General features: G+C 33.0%; 5 protein-coding genes across 5 annotated transcripts; 3 read left to right on the top strand and 2 right to left on the bottom strand.

Annotated features, from left to right (window-relative positions):
- Positions 1 to 7898: 7898 nt before the first annotated feature.
- On the top strand, positions 7899 to 10922 carry LOC103484826 (subtilisin-like protease SBT1.7). The gene has a single exon (XM_008442124.3). It carries the CDS (start codon positions 8385 to 8387, stop codon positions 10668 to 10670), a length of 2286 nt encoding a protein of 761 aa, XP_008440346.1. The 5' UTR covers positions 7899 to 8384; the 3' UTR covers positions 10671 to 10922.
- Positions 10923 to 12547: 1625 nt separating this feature from the next.
- LOC107990449 (uncharacterized) lies at positions 12548 to 13002 on the top strand. Its single transcript, XM_017043735.2, has one exon. The coding sequence runs from the start codon at positions 12585 to 12587 to the stop codon at positions 12855 to 12857; it is 273 nt and encodes a 90-aa protein (XP_016899224.1). The 5' UTR covers positions 12548 to 12584; the 3' UTR covers positions 12858 to 13002.
- A 2088-nt stretch (positions 13003 to 15090) lies between these two features.
- Positions 15091 to 20130, bottom strand: LOC103484824 (uncharacterized). Its single transcript, XM_051088775.1, has 2 exons — positions 19635 to 20130; positions 15091 to 18135 (listed from the first exon to the last, which is right to left on the bottom strand). Exon 1 carries the CDS (start codon positions 19826 to 19828, stop codon positions 19655 to 19657), a length of 174 nt encoding a protein of 57 aa, XP_050944732.1. The 5' UTR covers positions 19829 to 20130; the 3' UTR covers positions 15091 to 18135; positions 19635 to 19654.
- LOC103484825 (probable membrane-associated kinase regulator 1) lies at positions 15410 to 16423 on the top strand. The gene has a single exon (XM_008442123.2). The coding sequence runs from the start codon at positions 15410 to 15412 to the stop codon at positions 16421 to 16423; it is 1014 nt and encodes a 337-aa protein (XP_008440345.2).
- Positions 20131 to 21230: 1100 nt separating the features above from the next.
- LOC103485336 (probable esterase D14L) lies at positions 21231 to 23245 on the bottom strand. Its single transcript, XM_008442887.3, has 2 exons — positions 22840 to 23245; positions 21231 to 21850 (listed from the first exon to the last, which is right to left on the bottom strand). Exons 1-2 carry the CDS (start codon positions 23205 to 23207, stop codon positions 21406 to 21408), a joined length of 813 nt encoding a protein of 270 aa, XP_008441109.1. The 5' UTR covers positions 23208 to 23245; the 3' UTR covers positions 21231 to 21405.
- Positions 23246 to 24902: the final 1657 nt, after the last annotated feature.

Raw genomic sequence — 24902 nt, 5'->3', positions numbered from 1 at the left:
AAACACGTTGCATTTTAAAATTAAAACAACAAAGTATATCTTTTAGAAAAGAAGAATCGCTGTAGATATATAATACAAAAAGTAAAATTATTTATAAAATATAGCATAGTGTAAATGGATCCGAGAGAATTCGATTTTTTTTTTTTGTTATATTTTACTAGTTTTCAAAATATCCCTTTAAAAAATCAAGAAAAAATGTATTTTTTACAAAAAATGCTAGTTCATGAGTTGCACTAACTTGATACTCGTACTAAAAAAGAGTGGAGTACAATATAGTTACGTCAAGATTTACTCTATTTTCACTGTTATTATTAAATTTGGTTGTAGACTAGTTTTTTTTTTTCTCTTTAAATATGAAATTTGATTGGACCCTTCCATAATATATCAAAATAAGGTTTAAATATTGCAAAAATAATAAAATTTACTAATAAGTATATATATAAACACTACCTTCAGTCTATCTAAATTTCTTTTTAAAAGTCACTAAAAACACAAAAAAATGCTTAAGATATGAAATTTTCAAATTTTGAAATCTATGAACGAATAATAAATTTCACTGTTGTATGCAATAAAAAGTGAGTTTTTTTTTTAAGTTTCCTTTTTTAACTAAACGCAAATATAGATAGATTTTCTTTTAACCTTTTGGTGCATAGAAGATGTAAACATTTCGTTATCCAATTTTTAAAGTTTACAAGTGGTACACTTATATTCTTGATAACAACATAATTGATAGAACTCCTGTTTTTCCATTACTATTTAATACAACGATGACAATTGTTGGTGGGCCGAAAGATATGGTTGGGAGTAGCCCAAGGGCGGTGGGACTTCTCGATCGATCCGACAAGCGACTTATCAACCCCATTTATTATATTTTTACAACTTTCCAGTCTTTCTCTTTTCTTCTTATTCTTACAAGTTTATACAGCTGCTTCTCAGAAAATCAATAATAATTTTTAAAATTACTGGACTATGTATAAACCAATTATAGATCATTGAAAAAGAGCGTTATGCTATTTTCCAAAAAGAAAATAATAATTTTTCTAACATCTTCTTAGTAAGTATAAAAAATGGAGTATGAGATTGGCTTATGATTGTTTATACATAACATGGAGTGAGGCCGACTAAACTCATTTTTGTGAAGTTCTCTTTCTTCTGTTATTTATCTTTATTTCCAGAATCCATCTATGGCAAACTTTCATTTCCAGAGATCAAAAATTCAATCTCCTACTTCGTAATTACGCATTCAAATTCTATTATTCATGTATTTGGATTTTTGAAAGTGACAAGAAAATCACCTTTCATGAACAAAATTCTAGTCTCCTTCATCAATTCTCTTCCCCTTAAATCTTATACGCGTTTCTCTCGTTGCAATGAAGAATCAAAATCTATATAGAAAAAGTTAGTAAATTAAGCTGTGAGCGAACGTGAAGATCATAAGTATGGGCTTGGTTTGAAGAGCATTCAAATCCTATTAAATATAAGGCTTTAAAAAATCATGACATCGAAAAACTATAAAATATTTCAAAAGTCATTGGAAGTGTTCTTAATTTACTATTAAATAAAATTAGGAATTTTCTTTTGGACGAGTATGAAAGCATAATTGAACAATACGTGTTTTCTTTTTAAATGAAAATATAGAAAATGATAAAATAGAAAAAAGATTGGGAGATAAGAAAAGATGTGAAAGCAGATTGATGCGGTTACGGCAACCATAGAAAAAAAGTAAGAAAGATGCCAAAAAAGAAAGGGGTCCAAAAGCACAAACAAAAACACAGATCCCAAATTTTGTTGAAACAGATTTGCATTTCCACTGCAGAAAACTCACAAACGCAACTCTTGAAGTTCGTCATCAAAAGCGACGTGTTGGTGTAGTGTAGATAAGTAGATACCAACTTCTTAATTTCTTCCACCGCACACCCAAACCATACCCAATTATGTTGGAATTTTTGTACCGAAGCGAAGCCCCTTCGCAGGGTTCAAAATGAAAAATGGAACTAATGAATTTTGACATTTTGACATTTTGTTTATGCCACTCAAGTTGGGGTGAGATCACTTTTGGCTTATAGTTTCTTACACTTCTCAATACGTTTTTCTATGGTCACAAATTTTCTCGGTTCTCAGTTTCCGTGATTCTCGAGAAAGAAAATTGTAGAGTAAATCGAGGAAGAACAGAATTGACTGTGGAAAAGAAAAAGAATTCAACAAATCGATTTAAGAAAAAAAAAATCCAAATTTAAAACTCTACCACTGACTTGAATTTGTATTCCATCAAAATCTTATTCAGTCATTTAGTCATTTCATTAGGCTACTATCTTCTTACCTAAAAGTCACAGCGAATAAAGTCATAAATTTCCATTAAAGAAAAATACCAATTAAATTAAATTATTTTCTTACATTAACTTTTGACATAATGTATACTATTATATATATATATATATATATATATATATATATATATATTATTTTTTGTTTTTTATTTATTGAGTTCAGAAGTAAACAAAATTTTTACCTAATTCTATACTATTGAAAATTAACCGTGCCAAAAGTAATGACGTCGTTTAATCCCTTCGAACTTCGCAACAAAATCCAATCTCGCCCTTCAAAGGATGCACGTGATCCATGGACCCACCTTTTATTTTCCCATAAATTCAAGCATTTACACTTTCTAGGTATTCATTTAATTAGACATATATAAAAAGGAGTAGGTGTAATTTTGTTTGGTATCATATCGTTTGGAATGGTGGAGAATTAGGGGTAAAGATTGAATAAAGAAAATCCAAATTTAAGTTGCTATCCATAGTGTATACTTATTTTTAAAATTGAATGTTTACAAAAAAGAAAAGAATCAAACGATCACTAATTAAAAAGAATGATGTTTAACTGAAATAAAAAACTTGAGAAAAAATGCCTTTAGTAACCTAGATAAATATCCTCGAACAATTTGTTGAGAAAAACAGCTTTAACGCATATCAAATTTGAGTTTGTTTGGAGTATTTGGAATAAGAAATTGGTTATTATTATAGAATTATAATAATTGGGATAGTTGCAAATATAACAATTATATTCAAGATAATTAAGTATATAGCAACATTTAAAAAAATTACAAAAATAGCAAAATCGGTCCAGATCTATAAATGATAGGAGTTTATTACCGATAGACTTTACTATATTTACAATTTTTTAAAAATATTACTGCATATTTAATCATTATTCTAAAAATTGCTACATATTATAATTATCCATAATAATTTGTATCTAAAATACATGTTATTTTAGTTTTAGTTATAATAATACACAAATTATTTTAGTTTATAATAAAATAGTATATTTTTTAAAAAAAAATATAAAATAATAAAAATGGTAGCAAAATTTGAGATTTTGAAACAGTATTGATCGTAACTAAATGAACCATACGAAATATCGTTTACTGTTACAAATGGTTTTTTGTACTGTAATTCGATAATAGTCCTTCCCTAAATGTCGCCTCATATCTATCTAACGAAGATTAATACTATCAGCCAGTAGAAAAATAATTCAAGACTTCAAGTTAAGAAAATCAAACAAAATAAATCAACATGATTAAATTTGTTTTCCAATAAACTCAGTTGATTTGAGAATATCTCAATCTTCAAATTGGTCTAAAATATCAGCGTGAAGATCATATCCAATCTTCTTCCCTTTAAAAGGGAAAGAAAATTTACCAAAACTCCTTCAAATTTTGGCACATTATGCCCCTTTTTTATGAATGATTTTTAGGGCTAATTCAAAAGTTGACAAACTCGCATGAGTCTTTTGCCTATTTATACGAGACACATGATTAATGATCTCTAATCATCATTAATACTGGTGGATAATTGGCTCATCGTTTTTAATTTTCAACATTCTTGAGTTATGTGGCCCAGGGTGCATAGTTTGTATGTCTACATTTTGATTAGGTATGACAACGAGACAAATAAATTTGGAGTTATATAATTATTTCCATCGCAACAATGATTCGGAGCCCAGAAGTTGAGATTGACCTTTTTGTAAATTAGAATAGAATTGAAGGACATTTAAAATAAGGAATGAGTTATTATAGATATCGATTATTATAGTTGAATTATAATAATTTGTGTTTCGAAATGTAGTTTGAATGATAATTAATAGTACGTGTTTGTGGTGTAGATTATTTTAGTTTGAGAAAAAGATAGTAAACACTGTAATAAATAATTAAAACAATCATTATCAAATAGTAATTAAATACCGTAATAAACTAATAGTTTTAAAATAATATAATTAAAGATTTTTAGATAGTATTTATTATAGTTAGGACGGTTAGTATAATCTTACATAATCCTTAGTTCTAAATAGAGTTAATATAGTTAAAAGCATACTCAGAAAATTATAAAAAATGTATAAAATTTTCACGGTTGCATGTTATTTAACTAAAACAATAAAATATAATAGTTTGGAGATTAGTGTTACGTACTATAACATGTGTATAAAAGCCAATATGTCAGATACAGAGTTAAACTTTACATCAAAATCATATAAATTCTTGTGTTTAAACACAGTAGATAATAAAAACAATTTGAGAATTTTCTTTCTTTGAAATGTTGGGGCTAAACAGCCAAATGAGGCTGATGTCTTTAGTTGTGAGAAATTTTGTTGTGAGTTTTGTAGTTCATTACAAATAATAGGAAGAAAAATATAAGAGATGAGGTTTGAACCTGAAACCATAATGAATTAAAAGACAACTCTACGATCAAATTAGTTACTATTACTGAATTATTTTAGTTATGTATATCAAGTCCTTTGTGACTTATGTTAAATCTGCTAGCATGTGAGACTGAGTTGAGTATTAGGTAAACAATAAAAAAGATGATAATACTCCAAACCTAAATGGACTACTCAGTTGACACACAAACTTTGACATTTTCTTCTACCAGTAGAGTATCAATACATTATCAAATGAAATTAATGTAAACAAAGGACTGCGTTGTTCATGAAAAGATACTCCATTGTACTCGATTCTATATGTATCATACATGTTGTATACTCGTTTAACCGTTAAGGTGGAGTCAATTACATATTGTTAGAACAATAAACTTTCTAAATATCTAACAACGAGCTTTTTAAATATTTTCACAATTATATGGTATTGTCCAATTCAAATACATATCTTCGTAATTTTATTTTTGATACCATACACTGCCGATAGTAATAATTGTTCTCACGGTGTATTTACAAATCTATCTCTTTATCTGACCATTGAAATGTTTTTTTTATCCATTCGCAGTACATATATTATAGAACGAAATGTAAGACCGATGAATGCACCTGACAGAAATCATGCATCAAAAGAGATTAAAAGTGAAGTAAATAAATTCCCACGTAAAATGACATTTGCACAATACCATCCGATGCGTAGAAATAGGAAAGTACAGAAATGTAGTTAAGAAGAAGCCATAGCGCGTACGACGAGGCAATTAATTGGGCATTTGACCCTAATCTATTATTGAAATATAGGTTGTATTATTATTATTAAGTGTGTCGAGATTTGATGATGACAATAATAATAATAATTAAGGGTAATAATGGTAAAATAAAAGAACCGAAAATGGAGGACAAAGAGGTCCCAGTAATGAACAGCATTTTAAACCGGTATCGTAAATGATAAGAGCGAGTGGGGGGGGGTGTGAGTATGCTATTTGCTATGGCAAATAATGATAAATAATAATAGAATCATAAACGGACAATTTAGGAAAAAGAAAAACGAAAAAAAAAAGAGATTGAAATTTGGCCGCTTATTTGGAAGTAGAGAAAATGGAATAGGTTTCCGTGTTTGTTCAAAGCCTCACCAACCAAATGGAAACACTATCCCTTCACTATTAGACACCACTGACACATACCCGTGAACCAGCCACGCTTTATTTACTCTCTCTCTTTTTTTAATTTACTTTATCTTTGTTAAAAGTATTTATTGTATTTCTAATTTTTTAATTTTATCCACAATTATTTTATATATGAATTAAATAATAATTTTTAATTATGTCAATATGTTTGAAATCTATTGGATATTGATTAAAGGGAAAAAACCTCATAAATTTAATATTTAGTGAATTTGAAACCACTGAAAATATGAAAATTAAGCTTGAACACTAGCTAATGTTTTTATAACTATTATTACTTCGTTTTATTTAAATCATCCCAAAATCATGTACAAAAAAACCAGTTACTACCATTTGTTTTAATTTATTCTATTTATTCTTCATTTACATTAACCGTAAGGGAGTCTTGTAAATGTGTGAGAGGTGTGTATTGGAATTTAAAATAATATAAATCTAATGAGTAATTTAAATTAGTTCACTCGTGATATATTAGTTTTAAAAATAACAAAATATTATAGTTTGAATTTTTAGTTAATAAAACCTAAAAATTCATCATTATGAAATTGAAAGTACTTTAGTATAATAAAACATAGTCTAACTCCCCTAAAATACACACCCTCGTCTTGAATTTAAAGAAAAAAAAATCCGTTACAGTTTATGAAAATACATGTTCCTGTTTTTGCTTTAAAATCTCAATTAGTATTCCACTATGATGTGTGTGTGTGTATATATTTTATGGGACAAACTTTATCAACTCGTGGCTGCTAAGTGAAGAGAATCAAAGAAACAGACAAAATAGATCATAAAATGGTATGACATACGAACTCATCAAATCCCTTTTAATAGAGACTGTGTGTACATAGCACACCCAGCTAATTATTTCTGACTAAACCGACTAATGTTTTTATTTAACAAACAAAACCACAAAGGGGAAAAAAAAGTCACGTTGTTATGACAGCATGAGTGCACCTTTAAATTCCTTCGTAGTATGCACTGCATCGACCTCATTTTAAATGTCGGGTTGAACAAAATTTAAAAAAGATTAAATTATACGTATTGATTAAAAAAAAAAAAGATTCACCTCATACTAATAATTTTGCTAGTTAAGAGAATTAGAAATAAAAACAACACGTTGTCTGAAAAGGGTGATAGCATTAAAGCAGGCACACGAGTAACATGAATAATCAAGAAAAAAAAAATTATAACATGATAGATCATGTTTTACGATATAGTATAATAAAATTTTGGAGCGTAGATATTTGAATCTTCTTATCAATTGATGTTGAACTAAGTTTGTGTAAAATGAATGGAACATTAATGCTTCCATCTACACTGTAGAATAAATAGTCCTTTCTCTCTTAATAATCATGTGGGGCTTAATATTATCAAATAATTTTCTATAAACGAAAAAACACTGGCATGAACAAATGTTTATAATTACAATAGGATACTTCAGAATTTTCCCATTTTTTGTTACATGAGATCAAACATGGCAAGTTTGGAATTAGCAGGTAGGTAAGTTCTATTTCAAGGAAACTATTTTAGTACTTTTAAGTTCAAAAATTAGATAAAACGTAACTATTTAGTCTCAAATTCTTAGAATATAAATTGAAATATCATAAAATATTTTTAATCTAAATAATTTAAATAATTACATGATATATTAAATTAGAAATGTAATTTTGAACATTAGATATCAGAGATTCTGTAATTTAAGATATCGTGTAATTATTTACATTTATTATTATGAATTCAATGACTAAAGTTATATATATTTTCCTAAGCCCGTTTAAATTTTAGGAATAAAATAGTAAATCAAACATATACTAAAACTATATACTTTGATGTACTTTAACAAAAAGAAGGTAATTTGAAATGCTAAAGTAAAAATAGAATTAATGAGATCAATAAACATGGAAAAAAAATACATATAATTACGTGAAAACAATAAAAAGAGAATTTGAATAAAAACATCGAATAAAAATAAAAAGGGTTGAATCCAATCTGCATTACCAAATTTACCTTTGCAACATAACCTCCATATATGAAAAGGCTTGTATTTATTACATATTTTTAAAAATTGAGATAAAAAGTTAATTTTTTTTTCTTTTATTTATTACTTTGAATATTGAATTTGAGTGTTTTCTTTTGGACAGTAAGGAAGGAAAGAAAAGTATTTAAGTAGTAGAACTAAAAAAGGTGAGAGTAGGAGGGAAAGAGAGGAAAGAAGAGCAAAAGTGGTTGTACACGTGATGAAACAAAGCAGTAACTTCTTCTCCACTTCCATTACCATAATCTCTTCCACGTTCCTTCAGACATGTCGATAGCTCCTCTTCCGTTTTGGCTCCACACAATTATTCATTCTCTCAACAACACAACCACCTTCCACTTTCTCTGGTTTTCCCCCTTTTTCCTTCATTATTATTTCACTTTCCCTTCTCCATTTTTATATATACAACTCCATTCCCATCTTCTATTTTCCATTTTGATGCTCTCTTTCTGATTGCACAAATCATGGCCAACCCCGTCTGGACTTTTTTACTTCTCTGTCTCTTCTCTGTGCCGTCCATGGCTGTCGGAGACAAGAAGAAGACTTACATTGTGCATATGGCAAAGTACCAAATGCCTGAGAGTTTTGAGCACCATTTGCACTGGTATGACTCCTCACTCAGATCGGTGTCCGATTCCGCTGAGATGATCTATGCGTACAACAACGTGGTTCATGGGTTTTCAACCAGATTGACGACGGAGGAAGCTCAGCGGCTGGAAGCCCAACCTGGGATTCTGGCTGTGGTGCCTGAGATGAGATATGAACTTCATACCACTCGTTCTCCGCAGTTTCTTGGCCTTGACAAGAATGCGAATCTTTACCCTGAATCCAACTCCGTGTCGGAGGTTATCATTGGAGTTTTGGATACTGGGGTTTGGCCGGAGAGTAAGAGCTTTGATGATACAGGGCTTGGACCAGTTCCGAGTAGCTGGAAAGGTGAGTGTGAATCGGGTACTAACTTTAGTGCATCGAACTGTAACAGGAAGCTGATTGGAGCTAGATTTTTCTCCAAAGGCTATGAGGCAACTCTGGGTCCGATCGATGAATCTAAAGAATCTAGATCTCCGAGAGATGACGATGGCCATGGAACCCACACCGCTAGCACTGCGGCCGGTTCTGTAGTTGAAAACGCGAGTCTATTTGGGTATGCCTCGGGCACCGCCCGTGGAATGGCCGCGCGTGCGAGAGTCGCCGCCTACAAGGTTTGCTGGGCTGGCGGATGTTTCAGCTCCGATATCGTAGCCGCCATGGACAAGGCTGTGGAAGACAATGTTAATGTGATGTCCATGTCGCTTGGGGGTGGAGTATCCGATTATTACAAAGATAGTGTGGCCACCGGAGCCTTTGCCGCCATGGAGAAAGGCATCCTCGTTTCTTGCTCTGCAGGAAATGCCGGCCCCAGTCCTTTCAGTTTGTCAAATACGTCTCCATGGATTACAACCGTCGGCGCTGGAACATTAGATCGTGATTTTCCGGCGTATGTTAGTCTTGGAGACGCCAAGAACTTCTCCGGCGTTTCACTTTATCGAGGCAAGTCGTTGCCAGGAACATTGTTGCCTTTTATTTACGCAGCTAATGCGAGTAACTCGGGTAATGGCAATTTGTGTATGACTGGTACTTTGATCCCTGAAAAGGTCGCCGGAAAGGTCGTGTTCTGTGACCGAGGTGTAAACCCTAGGGTTCAGAAAGGTGCAGTCGTCAAAGCCGCTGGTGGAATCGGAATGGTGCTGGCGAATACCGCCGCAAATGGAGAAGAGTTGGTGGCCGACTCTCATCTTCTCCCGGCCACGGCGGTGGGTCAGAAATCTGGCGACATTATACGAAAGTATCTCGTTTCGGACCCAAAACCGACGGTGACGATCTTATTCGAAGGGACTAAATTAGGGATCGAACCATCGCCGGTGGTGGCGGCGTTTAGTTCCCGTGGACCAAATTCGATCACCCCTCAGTTGCTGAAGCCCGACATAATAGCCCCTGGCGTCAACATCTTAGCTGGATGGTCAAAATCCGTGGGACCAAGTGGTTTAGCCATTGATGACAGACGAGTGGATTTCAACATTATCTCTGGAACCTCCATGTCCTGCCCCCATGTGAGCGGTCTCGCTGCTCTGATCAAGGGTGCTCATCCCGATTGGAGTCCGGCTGCGATTCGATCGGCGTTGATGACAACAGCCTACACAGCCTACAAAAATGGCCAAAAGATCCAAGATATCGCCACCGGAAAACCATCCACCCCATTCGATCACGGAGCCGGACACGTGGATCCCGTATCAGCTCTCAATCCAGGTCTTGTTTACGATCTAACGGTGGACGATTACCTGAACTTCCTCTGCGCACTCAACTACACTCCGTCGCAGATCAACTCACTGGCAAGGAAAGATTTCACTTGCGACTCCAAGAAGAAGTACAGTGTCAACGATCTCAACTACCCTTCTTTCGCCGTCGTTTTCGATGGTGTATTAGGCGGCGGAGGCAGTGGTTCCAGTGTAGTCAAGCACACCAGAACACTTACAAACGTTGGCTCCCCAGGAACCTACAAAGTCTCAATCTCGTCGGAGACCAAATCAGTGAAAATCTCCGTCGAGCCGGAATCATTGAGCTTCACCGGAGCCAATGAGAAGAAGTCTTACACAGTCACATTCACCTCCAACGGTTCGGCGGCGCCATCGAGTGCAGAAGGGTTTGGTCGAATTGAGTGGTCGGACGGGAAACACGTGGTGGGAAGTCCGATTGCGTTTAGCTGGACGTAGAAAGAGGACAATGAAGGAGATGGGTCTTGTTGAATTTTCATGGCTAATGGGCCCAGAAGATGGGGGTACCATCGATCTGACATCAAAATTGAAAGTTAATGTAATATTTGTGGAATTTCCAGCGGGAAATAGAGCTGGATTTTAGTGTTTCTTTTTTTCTTTAACATTTTGTTCTACTCTACGAAAAGGAAAAGAAATGGAAAATGAAAAAATTGATAATAATGGGGAATTGCGTTTGGTGCTTTGGTTTGATTTTTGTGTGTACAGTATTTGTAATTTGCTTGTTTTTATCAATCGCCGTGGAAGACTATGATGAATACAAACGTCTGTTTCTATTCACTTTAACTCCTCAAATTTTCATTTTTGTAATTTTCAGATCAAGTATAATTTAAATTTTCTGCATTGTAATTGGAATTCAATATGAATAGATTAGAAGAATGATCCTAATCTCTAATCTTACCTGGTGTTACTTTATTATTATTATTATTATTTGATCTCTTAACTGGGACATTCATGTACAGGTACGGTCAATCAATTTGATGTGTACTATCTAATGTAAGATATTTATTTAGGTGAACTTGTTTGTGAGACGTGTCTTTAAAGATACCTGTAACACATTAACTTTTATAAATTAATGATGTTATGTGCCTCAGTTTTTTTTTTTTTTTTTAACAAGAAATATGAAGTCTGTATGTTGTCGCAGAGTCACATGGGGGTCATGCCAAAATCATAATTATTTTCCCTTTGCCTCTCTCCTCTTCCACTCCAATGGATATTATGCTGAAAAGTATACTTGCTAACGCGAATAATAATAACAACAATGGTGCTAGATTTTCAAAGGTATTGCTCCAAAAAAAGAAAAAGAAAATCAAAATCAAAAGTAGCTTTCAAATTTGTACTGACAATGCATTACTTCCAATAATCCCCCCAAAAAATAATAGAAATTGATAAATATATATATATATATATATAGTGTAAGTATATTGCAAGATCTTGAAAATGCTCTGCAAGAGTGTCCTTTAAAATTTCAATTACAGAAAAAAACTACCAAAGAAGCTAAAAGAATCAAGAAAAATCTATAGTGAATTGAAGAAGAAAAAACAGAGAGGTAAGAGTGTAGAGAAAAACTTGTGAAGAAGAGAGAACTTTTGAGAAAGAAACTTGTGCGAGATCTTGAAAACAAAAGATATATAGATGTACAGAGACTTCTTTATATATATATGTAGTGTAGCAAAATATGAGTGAAAGATTATGTTTTGAGGGTATTTTTAGAAAAAAAATCTGCCATCTACATTTGCTTTTGGGATGAATCTACCATCTACAATTGAGTAAGTGTAATTTGCTATGATCCTTAATATTTTTCTTTTTATTATTTTTGACATTTTCCAAAATCAAACTTTTAAAATCTGCCATCAAACCAATTTCTCATTCCATCTCCCAACAAATGGCGGATATATTAGTTGGCCCATAAGCCCATGGGCTTACAACGTTCAACTTTTTTCTATTTTATGAACTCAAGTTTGACAATGGCACTTTTTTCTTGTTTTAGTTCCGGCCTGCGGCCTATAATGAAGTATAGCAAGTGCTCAATTTGTCAAATGTTGGTGGGTTATATTTGTTTCAAGGTATTCCCTTTAATCACCGAGTCCAATAACTTCTCCAACTCAACTCAACTATTCGTTTATATCGCTAAACAAAAAGGAATATCATATATAAATTACCGTAAAATAATCAGATCTGAATTGAAATGGTCCACCGCCCACGCAAGCTCCAGCATGACACGTTTCAAGAAAAACCACCAAGAAAATACAGGTGGAGCGTATACGTGTGCGAAAGTAAGAGCTTAAAAGAGCAAATATAAGAACAAATCCAATTAGTGGAAAAAATGAAGAAGAACCTTGTGATCCAGAGAAAATGGAGAAGCGGGAGGCCGATCAGTCGCAGGGGCAAAACGAGGAGAGGAAAAGCGAAAGGGAAAAGGAGAGATCAGAGGGACTTCCGTTGGAGAGCAGTCCATACGTGAATTATAAAGACTTGGAAGATTACAAAAGCCAAGCCTACGGAACACAAGGCCATCTTCAGCCCAAGCCCGGCCGTGGCGGCGGCGGCGGCGGCCCAACCGACGCCCCCACTCTCTCTGGCGACGCCGCCGCTTCCTCGGTGAATAACCGCCAAGGAGTACCCTGAGAAGACATTGCTTTCTTTTCCCGTTCTGTTTTCTTAAGGAATATTTATCGTGCTGCAGCTCAGTGTAGTTAATGTGTAATCTTGCAATGGGTAAGGTAGTGGATTAAAGCAGTTGGAATAATCGGAATGCTTTTTTTATATGAAATGTTAAGACATTTTAACACTCAAGAAGTTGTTGTTTTTTTGCTTTAATGCATTTTTCAAAAAAAAAAAATTATTTTGATGGTTTTTTTTAGTACATATAGGTGATGTAAAAGTGAATTTGTTCATCTAAAAATGGGAACAAAACAATTAATTTTTTTTTTTTTTGGTAATATCTATATAAATTAATGAATAATGAGTAATTATAATGGACAGCACTTCCCATTCAGAGATGTTTTCGTTTGTAGTTATTTGCATTCTTGAAATTTTAATCGATTTCTTAAAAGTTAGTGGAAAGGTGGGCAACATTGAGTTATAAAATAAATTAAACGAGGGACAAATTTTTAAGATTACTTTTTAAAAAGAAACGTTCAACGTGCATAACAAAACAAAATCTAGAATGAAGGCCTTGTATTATTTTTTAAAATAGAACTTCTCCTTCAAAATTTAGCTTAGTTATTAATTTTTTTTCGAATATTAACTGAATAATGTGTGTGCTTGATTTATTTTAGAAAAATAACCAGAAAAGATACCTTTGGTTTTGATTTACCTTACTAAATCTTAGCATTTTAAAAATAGGTTAACAAATTTAATATAAAAAAATAGAGAATATGATTTTTAGAAATTATTGTTTAAATTCAAAAAAGTTATACAATTATTTTAAATAAAAGTATAGAATTATTTGGAGGATTTTCTAAAACGACTACATCTAAATGTAAATTTTAAAAATTCGAGATGGTCATTTTGAGATCGAAAAGGTAAACCTTTTGAAAAAGGATAATTTAATTTGCTTAATTCTCTGTTAAGGTTTTTAGATTTTTTATAAACTAAAATATAGTTTCTGAAAACTAAAAAGACTTGTCTTTTTTTTTTTTTTTCCTTCGTTAAACCAGCACAATCTTTAAACATTGAAAAGAAAAAGTTGGATAAATGATCCAAATGAGCTAAAAAAATGAGATAGTTTCCAGTTCTTCACTTTAGAGCATGTCCTTTCTATCTCTACTTGGTCTCATCTTTTACTTTTAGGACGCAACCTTCTTTCTGCCTCACTGACTTTATGGATTAGGTTAAAAAATTTCAAAAGCAGAAAGGGATAATTAAAAAAAATGCCTTTGAAACCAATTTGGTCTTTACAGTTACCATATGGAAGAGGAAGACAGCCCAAAGAAAGCTATTAGCCAAATAAGATCTCTTTTGCTGGTTGAGAGATTTGAGTTTAAGACCAAAATTTAAAGTCCAAAGTGCTTTCTCTTTTGTCTGATTTTTTTTTTCTTTCATTCCTTTTGAGAATGCTCCACTAAACTCTCAAGGCTGGTTTTCACTGTCTCCCATTTCTCTCTTTTAGCTTCCAAAATCACTTTTGGCAGAAATTTCTTCATTTATTCCCTTTTAACCTCACTTCTTATAAATGCTACAGAAAAACAATCAATTAGTTAACATTCCCTCAATTTGGTACCTCTCTACTTCTTTGGACTGGATTTCCCCCTCTTTTCTAACATTCAAACGACCCCATGCTGGGTCCATTTTTGCACTTCTTTTGAGCCTTTTAAAAAGTCTCATTCTGTCTGCTTTTTTTAATATCTTATTGTTTGAATTATCTTCATGTTCAATATTGCTTACTTGGCTCCAACTTCAATCGGGTGAAGTAGAAAAGGTTATAGTTCATTTATAGATTGTTTGGAAGGCTGAAACATAATAAGAATTATTAGAATATGAATGGGGTTAAAATACGTGTTTAGTCGAAGACGGAACAAAATAGAATAAAAAAAAGTCAAAACAATAGAAAAGAGTATTGAATTGAATTTAGAAGTATAGGAGTGAATAAATGAATTTAATTGTACAAATCCAGTCCATGACCTTAAATTATATTAAATTACGAATTTATTGGATTATGAAGGTTTTCCACATTCCCTTTGTGTTTAGATATCCAATTTTCGACTATTATAACTTATAATTAAGTATGATCATATTATTTAGCCTTAACTATGATAATTCTATTATAACTTATAACATAATACTATTTGACCGTCCTATATTATTACCATATTTACTACTTCTACTCATTCTCACTTCTTCTATGTTATATCTATACTTTAAACATAAATTATTATAATTTATAATAAAATTATCCCAACTTAAACAATATAATAAGAACTATAATCATTAAATCATATACATACAGAAACCAATCAATTCCCACCATCTAATTATCAATCCCTTTGCTTTTGGGTGCTTCCAAATACTGCTGCTTTATATACTCTGTCACCCTTTGCCTTCACATCCACATTCACATTTCTATTCCTTCTCTCTCACTCTGTTTTTGGTTTCTTCTGTTACTAACTCACTGTGTTCTTTTTCCCTTCTCCACAGGTTCTGGAGAAAAGAATTAAGTATCTCAATAAACCATGAAAATGGGGAGAAGCTATGACAATGAAAAATGTGAAGATGAACTTTACATGGAGGAGCCCGATGAAAAAGATGAATCTTTATCCTTATGCGATCTTCCCATAAATCTAGTCAAAGATGACAACCCCCATTTCCTCCTAGAAATTAAACCCAGAGCCGGCAAGGCATCCATCGCCGCCGCTGATGATGATTTTGATTTCGGTTCTCTAGGAGGTTTCAGTAATCTCGCCGATCAGCCACCGCCGGAAATGTGTTTGGCCGACGAGGTCTTCTACCAGGGCCAACTTTTGCCTCTTCGCCTCTCTGTTAGCTCCGACAATACCTCCGCCGGAGTCTACCGCCGGCACTTGAGAAGCATCAATAGCAGCGGAAGCAGTAGCAGTAGAAGCCAGTGTTCTTCCTCGAGCGTAACAAACAATTCCTTAACAACTACCTCCGCAGCTAGAGACCCGCGGCTCAGAGTCCCAAATTTATTCCACTCCCACCCGAGTCCTAAACCCCAAATTAAAGCCTCGCCGATCACATCCCGACAGGCGAGCACCGGCGGAAACCGCCAAAAGTCCTCCTTCACGTGGGATTTTTTCCGGCTGGGAGTAGTGAAAACACCGGGAATGGAACTAGAGGATCTCAAACACCGAAGCAGCACGAGGAGGAACTCCTCCGTCAGCCGAAGCAACAGCGAGAAGGCCTTTGTTCCGGCCGCCCCAAGCAACGAGAGAAGCGTAAAGGTGATGATGAGGAGACCTCGAGAGAGTGTATTGATAGAGAGGAAAAGCAGTGGAATTCTAAGTGGGGTCGGGTGTAAGTGTTCGGTGGGGTCTACGGTAGCGCCGGCGCCGAAGGCGATGGTGGTGGTGAGGAGGAAGGGGAACGGTAAGAATATTCCGGCGAAGAGCGAATTGAGAATGAAGAAGTTGGGAAAAGAAAAAGAGGAAGAGGAAAAGTTGGAATTGTCTCGTCACAGGACATTTGAATGGCTAAAGGAGCTCTCGCATGCGAACTTTTCCTGTGAGGTTTAGACTTAGCTTTGGATACCTACAACAATTCAACGCATGCTTCCAATACTTGATCTCTCTCTTCTCTTAAAACTAATTTATGATTATGGCCTATGGATTTGATTAATAATTCAAATTCGAAATTTCAAATCTTGGAGTTATAACTTATATATATAATGTCTTAGTTTCGATTTTCGATAATTTAGGCTTTAACTTTTGAAAATATGATTGAATATTTATGGGCTAGAAATACCCGAAAGGCTTCCATTTAAGCAAAAAAGTAAATTGGCATTCAATTTAATCGTTTGTTATTATTTGCGTAAATTTAATATAGATTATAATGGAGAATATTATATTGTATCTCTCAAATGGAGAACACGAGAAATAACTCGAACGTCTTTCAAGGGTGTTTCTCCCTCCTCTATTTCTCAAAAAGGAGCCGTGGTTTGGAAAGCTTTAAACTCAAAAAAATAATTAAAAAATTTCATAGATATGTCAACTTAAATCCCTAATTGTATGTTAGATTTCAATCATGTTATATTTTGTCAATATGACAAGAAGTCACGTATTACAAATAAGAAAACGTAAAGCGTCCAAATGAAAACACCCAACCTGACTTTAGAGATTCAATACAATGAAAGACTCATTTTGCAATGCATACTTCTGGTCCCTAGCACATAGATGATCTTAAGACCAAGTAGTAGAGAGAAAAAGTTTAGGAGTTTATAGGTCTACGATGAAAGACATTAAGTGTAAGAGTTCACAATTTCTTGGATTACAAAACTATGTTCCTTGCCCCTTGTCCCCGCCTTCTTTTTGAAAACAATTTAAGGATAGTTCACAAACCACAAATCCGCCATAGGCATTTCTATTTGAAATGTCACCGCAGAGAGAAAAAGACAACAGTAAAAAAAAAAACAAAATGAAGGAATAAATACGAAGACATGAAAAGACATTTAATCACATCATATAGACTAGTGCATATTACCCTATATCATATATAAAAAGTAAGAAAATGATTGTTGCCCAGAGGGAGAGAGTTGAGCATTACTAATGGTGGTAGTCATGAGAAAGAGAGGCATTGGGGATAGACAATAGTGATAGTCATGATTAAAGTTTTAAATGAATAAACTTTATGGGTGAGAGAGCCAATGGAGAATGGAACAGGTCAATGCCATTGGATCATTCTCGTACTATTTTAAATTTTGTCAAATGTGTCTTTTAAAAGCAAATTTTGGAATCACTTCTTTTTCGGCAAACTTTTGTAAGCACCTTAAGATTTGGGAGCGTCTAGCAGTTAGTCGAAATTAAGGTCCAAAACAATATATGAAGTCCTAAATACTTCCAACATGAGATATACATGATGTAAAATGCTTATCAAATACTAACTAAACACAAGGTTTGATCATCAACATTGGTCATTTTAACATTACTAGAACAAGCCAATAAGCATAAGAACCTTATCATCTAAAATCAGATCTAGAAATTTAAACTGCTCAGCAAAGTTGGACCTCATTGATACTGACCACATTGAATATTTAAATAAAGGAAAACTTACTTTCTCAAATACCCTTGCTTTACATTGGCACAATATTTTTTTTTTTTGGATGATGAAACCAACAGCACAACAGAAAACCATTAAAGCAAGGAAAAGGGTAGAAGATCTAACCATGGCTGAAGTTGCCAGTGTCCCAGTATCAAAAACCTCCAGTTGGACATAGATCACAAGTTCACAACTGCATAAATTCAAGCTGGGATGAAGTAAATACAAATGTTCATCATTCAATTAGCGTACGAATCATGATGAAAAAGAGTACACAGGAAACTGAGACCATAACGTGATCTTTAATCACTCAGTTCTTGGGTTTCAAACCAATATCACAGTTCATAAAGTGCTTCATAGCAACCTTCTCAGACAATGTATCCCAAAGGACACATATTCATGTGTTGTACTGATGGCAACAATACAATACTTAGTCCTAATTCTAGAAATAAACCATACAATGCTATGTCAGAATCTACTTAACAGACGCTCAACTGGAAATGAAAGAGTTTATGAAAGGACTCCATCCAAATCTTGTCTCCAATAATGACATGAAGCAAAAGAAGTTCACATCAAGTAATGGGAGTACGTAACCTTCTCTCTATTCTCTTAGATCCCCTTTCTGATAGATCCTGGTTTACCCTTCTAGCCACTTTAGTTACCAATACAAGTGCTCTATCAAATTTTGAAGATGAATTGTTTGTTTCTTGCATCATGGAATGGAAGCAAGTACTTGTGTATTGCAAACAAGTATGTGACAACGCACCTTGGTAAAACTCATACAGACAAATTAAGACAGATTCTCCATTTACAGGCTTTTATCTGCTAAACCAACGTTGTTTGAAGGATGTCAAATCTCTCTTTCCAAATGGACCTTTAACGTACATGTTCTACAAGACTTACAAAGATAATATTCCAAAATACATAATCGATAACAGCCAAAACAATTTAGAAACTATCGGGAACTGAAGAACTTTTAGTTTAGCTTCTAGTTCAGGAACGATTCATGCAAATGATCTTCCAAGTGCAAGTTGGATGCCAATTCGAGATCAATTAATCCAAATGCAATCAGCATTAAGAGGTTCCATCCACCTCTCTCTTTCAAGTTTCATGGTACAAAGTTAAAAACATGCACTTGTATCGTATCACAATCCCCTTACTTGATAGACCAATAGAAATCCTCTACAACTCCTTTCGCTTGGGCTACTTGCCCTTCTTTTATCAATTCCATATATCAATGAAATTTGTTTCTTAAACACACACACACACACACACTATATAACTGCAGTCATCAAAATATCATACGAGTTCCAGGGATATATAATCGGGAAAAAATGCCCAAAAATTTCCCACAAGGAAGGTCTTCCCCAATACAACATTAAAGAGTATTCCGGGCAAAATGCACCAAACGGTAGCAAATATTTACAAGGAATCAAACACATACCTAGGGCTTTAGAAAATGTTGCATTACTTATCCCAAATTTATTACCACAATAGCATCCAAAGCCAAAAATGATGCATTCATGTGAGAAGAAATTCCAAACTCCAATTATGTGATCGAAACTCGTTACATTTCTAAAGAAAAAAAAATCAGTCTCCCGTATATAAGACCACGAAATTTCAACGTATATTCAATGCCTACAGATCCAGAAGTAACAAGCACTACTTCAATAGTATGTCAAAAGGGGGAACCTGGATTGTAAATCATCCAATCAATCATCATCATCCCTCTTCTTTGGCTTCCTGTAATTCTCTTCAATGTGCTTGGCCATCGCAAGTCCAGTATTTGCGAGCTTCCTGATATTGGGAACGTTGTAATTTTGAGCCACGTAAATCCCGAACACAGATCCCGCTATAAAGGAGAAGCTACTTCTGATAAAGCCCATCGGCGTCCTCTTTCGCCGGAGCCTGAAATTATCGGCAGGTGGAAAGAGAATCGAGAAATTTTAGGGCACTAGATTATTCAAATCAGCCACAGAGACTTGTGCACTCTTCCCTCGTCGGCGATCTCCCCCTCTTCTATTAGAGCTTATCGATTGAACTCGGCCGTCGACAGTCTCCGGTAGCGGTTGTCCTTCCCTTGACTCTCTGCTTCTCGATGCCTCTAGGTCTGACTCGATCTTTCTCCGTCGACTCTATGTGAAACGCGCGTATAATGTGAAGCAACTAAAGTTTAGGATTTGATTAAAAATGGACAATGCTTTGTGAAACTTTTTATTGCATAGTCAATGAATTTAATTAATTAATTGAACGGTAAAACGGTGCTTATGTGTTTCTATTTGAAGATAATTTAAAGATATAAAAGTAGATGGTAATTGAATCAAATTAAGATAAATTTTAAATAAAATTTGTAAAATTGATCGGTGTGTCGTTACATTCTACCTTCCATTTCTTAGATTGTTATACGAAAAAAATCCTAGGCGATTTTTTTAAAGAAATAATAATATATTTTCTAAGAGTTATATATCTCAAATTAAAAATATATATTTTAAAAAATATATTAATAGATAATATATTGAAAAAACTCCTATTTAATAACGTTAAGTCTAAGTATAGTTGTTATATTCATATCAATCACCCTAAGACTAACTTGTTTAACATTCATATTTGATCTTTTAATAAGAAAGACATAATTAACAACAATTATTTTAAAGACTACCGTAATATAATAATTTCGAAACAAGGATTAGTTATATTAGAATATACAAGTTTACAAAACCTAATTTTAAGAGTTTAAAAATGTATCATGATCTTTAAAAATTGATTATTTTTATTTCCTAAAACTTTAAGTCGTATATTCTTTTAATTTTAAAAGTAACACTAAATTGTTATAAATTAAGTTGATATTAGTTTTAAATATGTTAGTCGACTCATGGAGATGTATTGAAGTTAGTGACGATTTCAAACTCCGCATAATTTCACAATTAGATTAGAAGTTTTTAGCGTGTGTATATATATAACTGTGTTAGGTCATTTTGAAATTATATATAAAGTTAATTTTCTTTACCATAAAAATAGTTAAGTTTCAATAAATTTTGAATGCCTTATAAGTATGGATTCAAAATTAAAATACAGTTGATATGATTGGTATATTGGGTGGGTAATTAAAAAAGAGAAATTGTTAAAAATTACGATCAAAATTTAGATAGTATGATACTTATAGATCTAAATAAGAATATTATTCTCGAATTAATTGATCTTATAGATGTTTAGGTAAAATCATAGTTGTAAACCTAAAACTAACAAACAAAAAATATTATAATCAACTATACCTTAACAATCTATTACTTCATCAAACCCGAATTACTTCATCAAACCTTAATTACTTCATCAAATAAAAGTTTCAAACCCAAATAGTAGTTACTATCTTTTTTCTATGAGAAAAATAGAAAATGAAGCAGAAAGTATTATAGCATAATTTTTTTTCCTTTATGAGTTTCGAAAAAATACAGGAAAAAAAAACTCATACAACAATATCATGATGGATATGCCTAAGTACCACAGGGACAACAAGATCAGGCGAGCTCAATTGAGGGAGATGACCCTCCGTTTCCATGACCTCAACGATGGAGTGACCCGCAATATTCTGGTGCAGATACTCGGAGACGACGAGGGGAACTGCCATATCTTTGGCGCTCTGTAGGATGTGACAAGGGACCGTGACCAACCCCAAGATTGGCCTAGTATCGATCTCGAAAATGGTCTGCATGATACTGAGGGCTATGTCTGGCCTCATGTTAAAACATGTCCGGCTGAACTCTTGGACCGCTCCTGTTTTCATGTCCCCGCCCACTGCCAGCGGAGCGAACCCTGAACACCATGCTTTGTAATTTGATTGCATCGCTTCTAGGATTTGGCTTATGTCATCTTCCTCAAATCCTCCGTAATAGTCCACATCGTTTAGATACCTACATATAAATAAATGTAATTGTCATGGATAGTAATTTTAAAATAATAATAAAGTGTACATTGATACAACTATGATGATTTTGGTTTACATTTGCAACTTTACAAAAGTGTTTTATTTCTGCTAATATTTTGATTTTAATTGTTATGTTTGCAACTACGTTATTATAAACCATAATGAGTAATTGTTTAAAATACAATATTAATTAGGAAAAATAAAAACAAAAAGTTGTTGGTCGAGTATATAACAGGGATAAGAAAGTAGAAGGTTAACTTTTCTCTATTTTATAGTTTAGTTTCTATTTGTTCCTTAGAATTCAACCTTCTAGATATCTTATATAAATTTGAGTTTTGAATTTTAATTCTCCGGCCCACGTTTCAAGATTTATACACAAAATACTCACTAGATATCATTACTTGTTGATTAATTTAAAATAATTAAAAATCATCATAGTCAAAGCAATTTAACTAGTTAGCAAAATACAGTCCAGTGGCTCGACTAAGAAGATATATTAAAATTACAAAAATTTATTACTTTTTCCAACAATCAACGAGGTATTCAATTTTAAAATTTTAGTTTTATAACCATAATTTATCATTCGTTTGGAATTTCAAATATAGCAAGTTATGGACGATTCTTAAAAAATGTTGGTTTTGTTTTTGCAATTTAACTAAGAATTCATATAAAAGACGACCAATCAACTGGAAAATGAGTTGCTGCCGTTCATTGTGAATTGTCAACTCTTTTGTTTTGACTTTATTCTTTTACTTTCTCATCATCTTAAACCAAACCAAAAAATTAGGGGAAGAAAATGGGAAGCTTTGACTAAAATCACTAGTTTGATTGTTAAAAGTCCTAGATTAAAATCCAATGGTGTAATTCTTTCCATTTTTTGTTTTTGTTTTTCCTGATTTTTGTGTTTTCGGTTATTTAAATTTTTGTTTAAAACCAAAAACATTAACGGGCCTTCAACAATGTAAAAGAAAGTACCTTGGTGAGGCGGAGAGCAAAATGAGCTTGAAGAAAAGGTCAGGGCGAATAATGGAGGCAACGACTCCAATCATGGCGGAGAGAGAGTGACCAACATAAATACAAGAAGTAATTTGAAGATGTTCTAAAATGGCTAGGAGATCATAAGCCCAGCCCTCGACCGTCGAGTATCTGTCGAAATCAAAGTAGTCGGCATTGGTGGTTCCAGCGCCGATGTTATCGAACAGAACGATTCGATAATCTTCCACTAGGTGAGGGACCAGGTGCTTCCAAACCGATTGGTCGGTTCCAAACCCATGCCCTAGCACCACTACTTGTTGCCCTGACCCAACAACGTTCACGTTGTGAGCTTCTTCTACAGTACTCATGTTTTGATCTGCGCGGGACCTCGACCAAGTCCAAAATGGTGCTGGTGGTTTTTGTTGTTAAGAGTTAACCCAACGGCAGCGGTTTATAATTGGAAGTGTACGACAGTCGGTTGTGGGAGTTCTTCTGATATGACACGTGTGCGAAGTTTATAGGTAGGAAAAGGTCTTGGAAATGCGAAAGAGGGACTCTATAAGCCGGCAATTGCATGCACGTTGACAGCTGCCCTTTGATTTTTTTTCCTTTTTGATAATTAACTTATGTGCCCTCTTCAATTTTTTTATACTTTGAATAAAAAAAAAAAGGTTATAATATAAAAAAAATATCACTTTTGTTTACAAGTTTTTGAGTAATTTAGGGGTTTAAAGAAAAAACATTCTTTGTATGGCCTCTATATTTTATATAATTTTTAGAAATACCAAAGGGCTACACGCAAATAATAAATTTTAATACATTTTAAAAAAATTTATGGCAATTTTTCATTGGAGAAATCGCACCCAGTTTCTTTTTTCTTTTCTTTTTTTATTAATAATTTTAGTCACTTATATTTAATAAAATAGACTTGAAAAATCATTCACGCTATTTTAGTTCACAGCACTATCAATTTTATATGATTTTCTTAACTATTTTTAAAAATTACACGTTTGTTTGTTTGTTTGTTTTTTTTTTTTTTGTAAAGGCTTACATTCGTGGTTTTTCGTTTTTAATCCTAATACCTACTTTATTTGTCTTTTAAACTTTATTATCTATTTGTTTGTCTTTTAAATTCCTTCGCTTGTGTCGTTTGTATTATTGGTTTTAGGTTAAACTAACTAGTCATTTCATGCAATTTTTTCTCTTCTTCACGATTTTATGTATTCTATATATTCAATATGATTTTTTATTAAAATTTGAGAAAAATTTACGTATACCTTAAATTGAAGTCAAACTTATGCAAAACAAATATAAAAAGATGATAGAATTGACACAAATTGTTTTATCCTCTATAAATAATGCTACGGACCTTGTTTTATGTGGATTATGAGAGTTTTTTAATATTTTTATTTTCAAAAGACGGTGACTTGTGAGTTAATTTTGTACCATGATAATTGAGGACATGACATGACATTTATAAGTTGACAATTTTCAAAACGGTAAATATAAATATTCAAGTTTTAAGTTGAAGGACAATTTAAAATATATTGTGTACAAAGATAATTATTTTTAAATGAGAAAAAGTGAAAACAAGATGACCTTTATAAGAATTCACACATGAATGTTCAACAATAATGATTTTTTATATTAAATCACGATCTTTGGTATTTCAAAATTCTTCAATTTATCTTGAAGGTATTAAAAATTTTCAAGTATATTATTTTTTATTTTATTGTCGAAGTATGACTCGTTAAAACTTAAATGTATTTAGAATACATGTTGAAGTATTGAATTTAGAAAAACAAACCTCTTTGAAATTTTTTCATGAACTTATTTTTAAAATAAAAATGAGGATTTTTGAAAAATATTTTTTAGATCAATTCAACCACTCTAAATTTATTTCAATAATTGTATTTAAATTTTAAAAAAATTAGAAAAAGGGTACATTTTTTCCTTAAAAAGAGTACATTTTTGTACATTTCATGAAAAAAAGAGCTAATTAGTTTGAAGTTATTGAACCCACAAAGCTAAGTTTTGAGGGAGCTGTTGATTTCAAGTAAACG

Source organism: Cucumis melo, chromosome 8, assembly GCF_025177605.1.
Source record: "Cucumis melo cultivar AY chromosome 8, USDA_Cmelo_AY_1.0, whole genome shotgun sequence".
In the NCBI taxonomy this organism is placed as follows: Eukaryota; Viridiplantae; Streptophyta; class Magnoliopsida; order Cucurbitales; family Cucurbitaceae; genus Cucumis; species Cucumis melo.
This window is presented reverse-complemented; position numbering and strand designations above follow the sequence as displayed.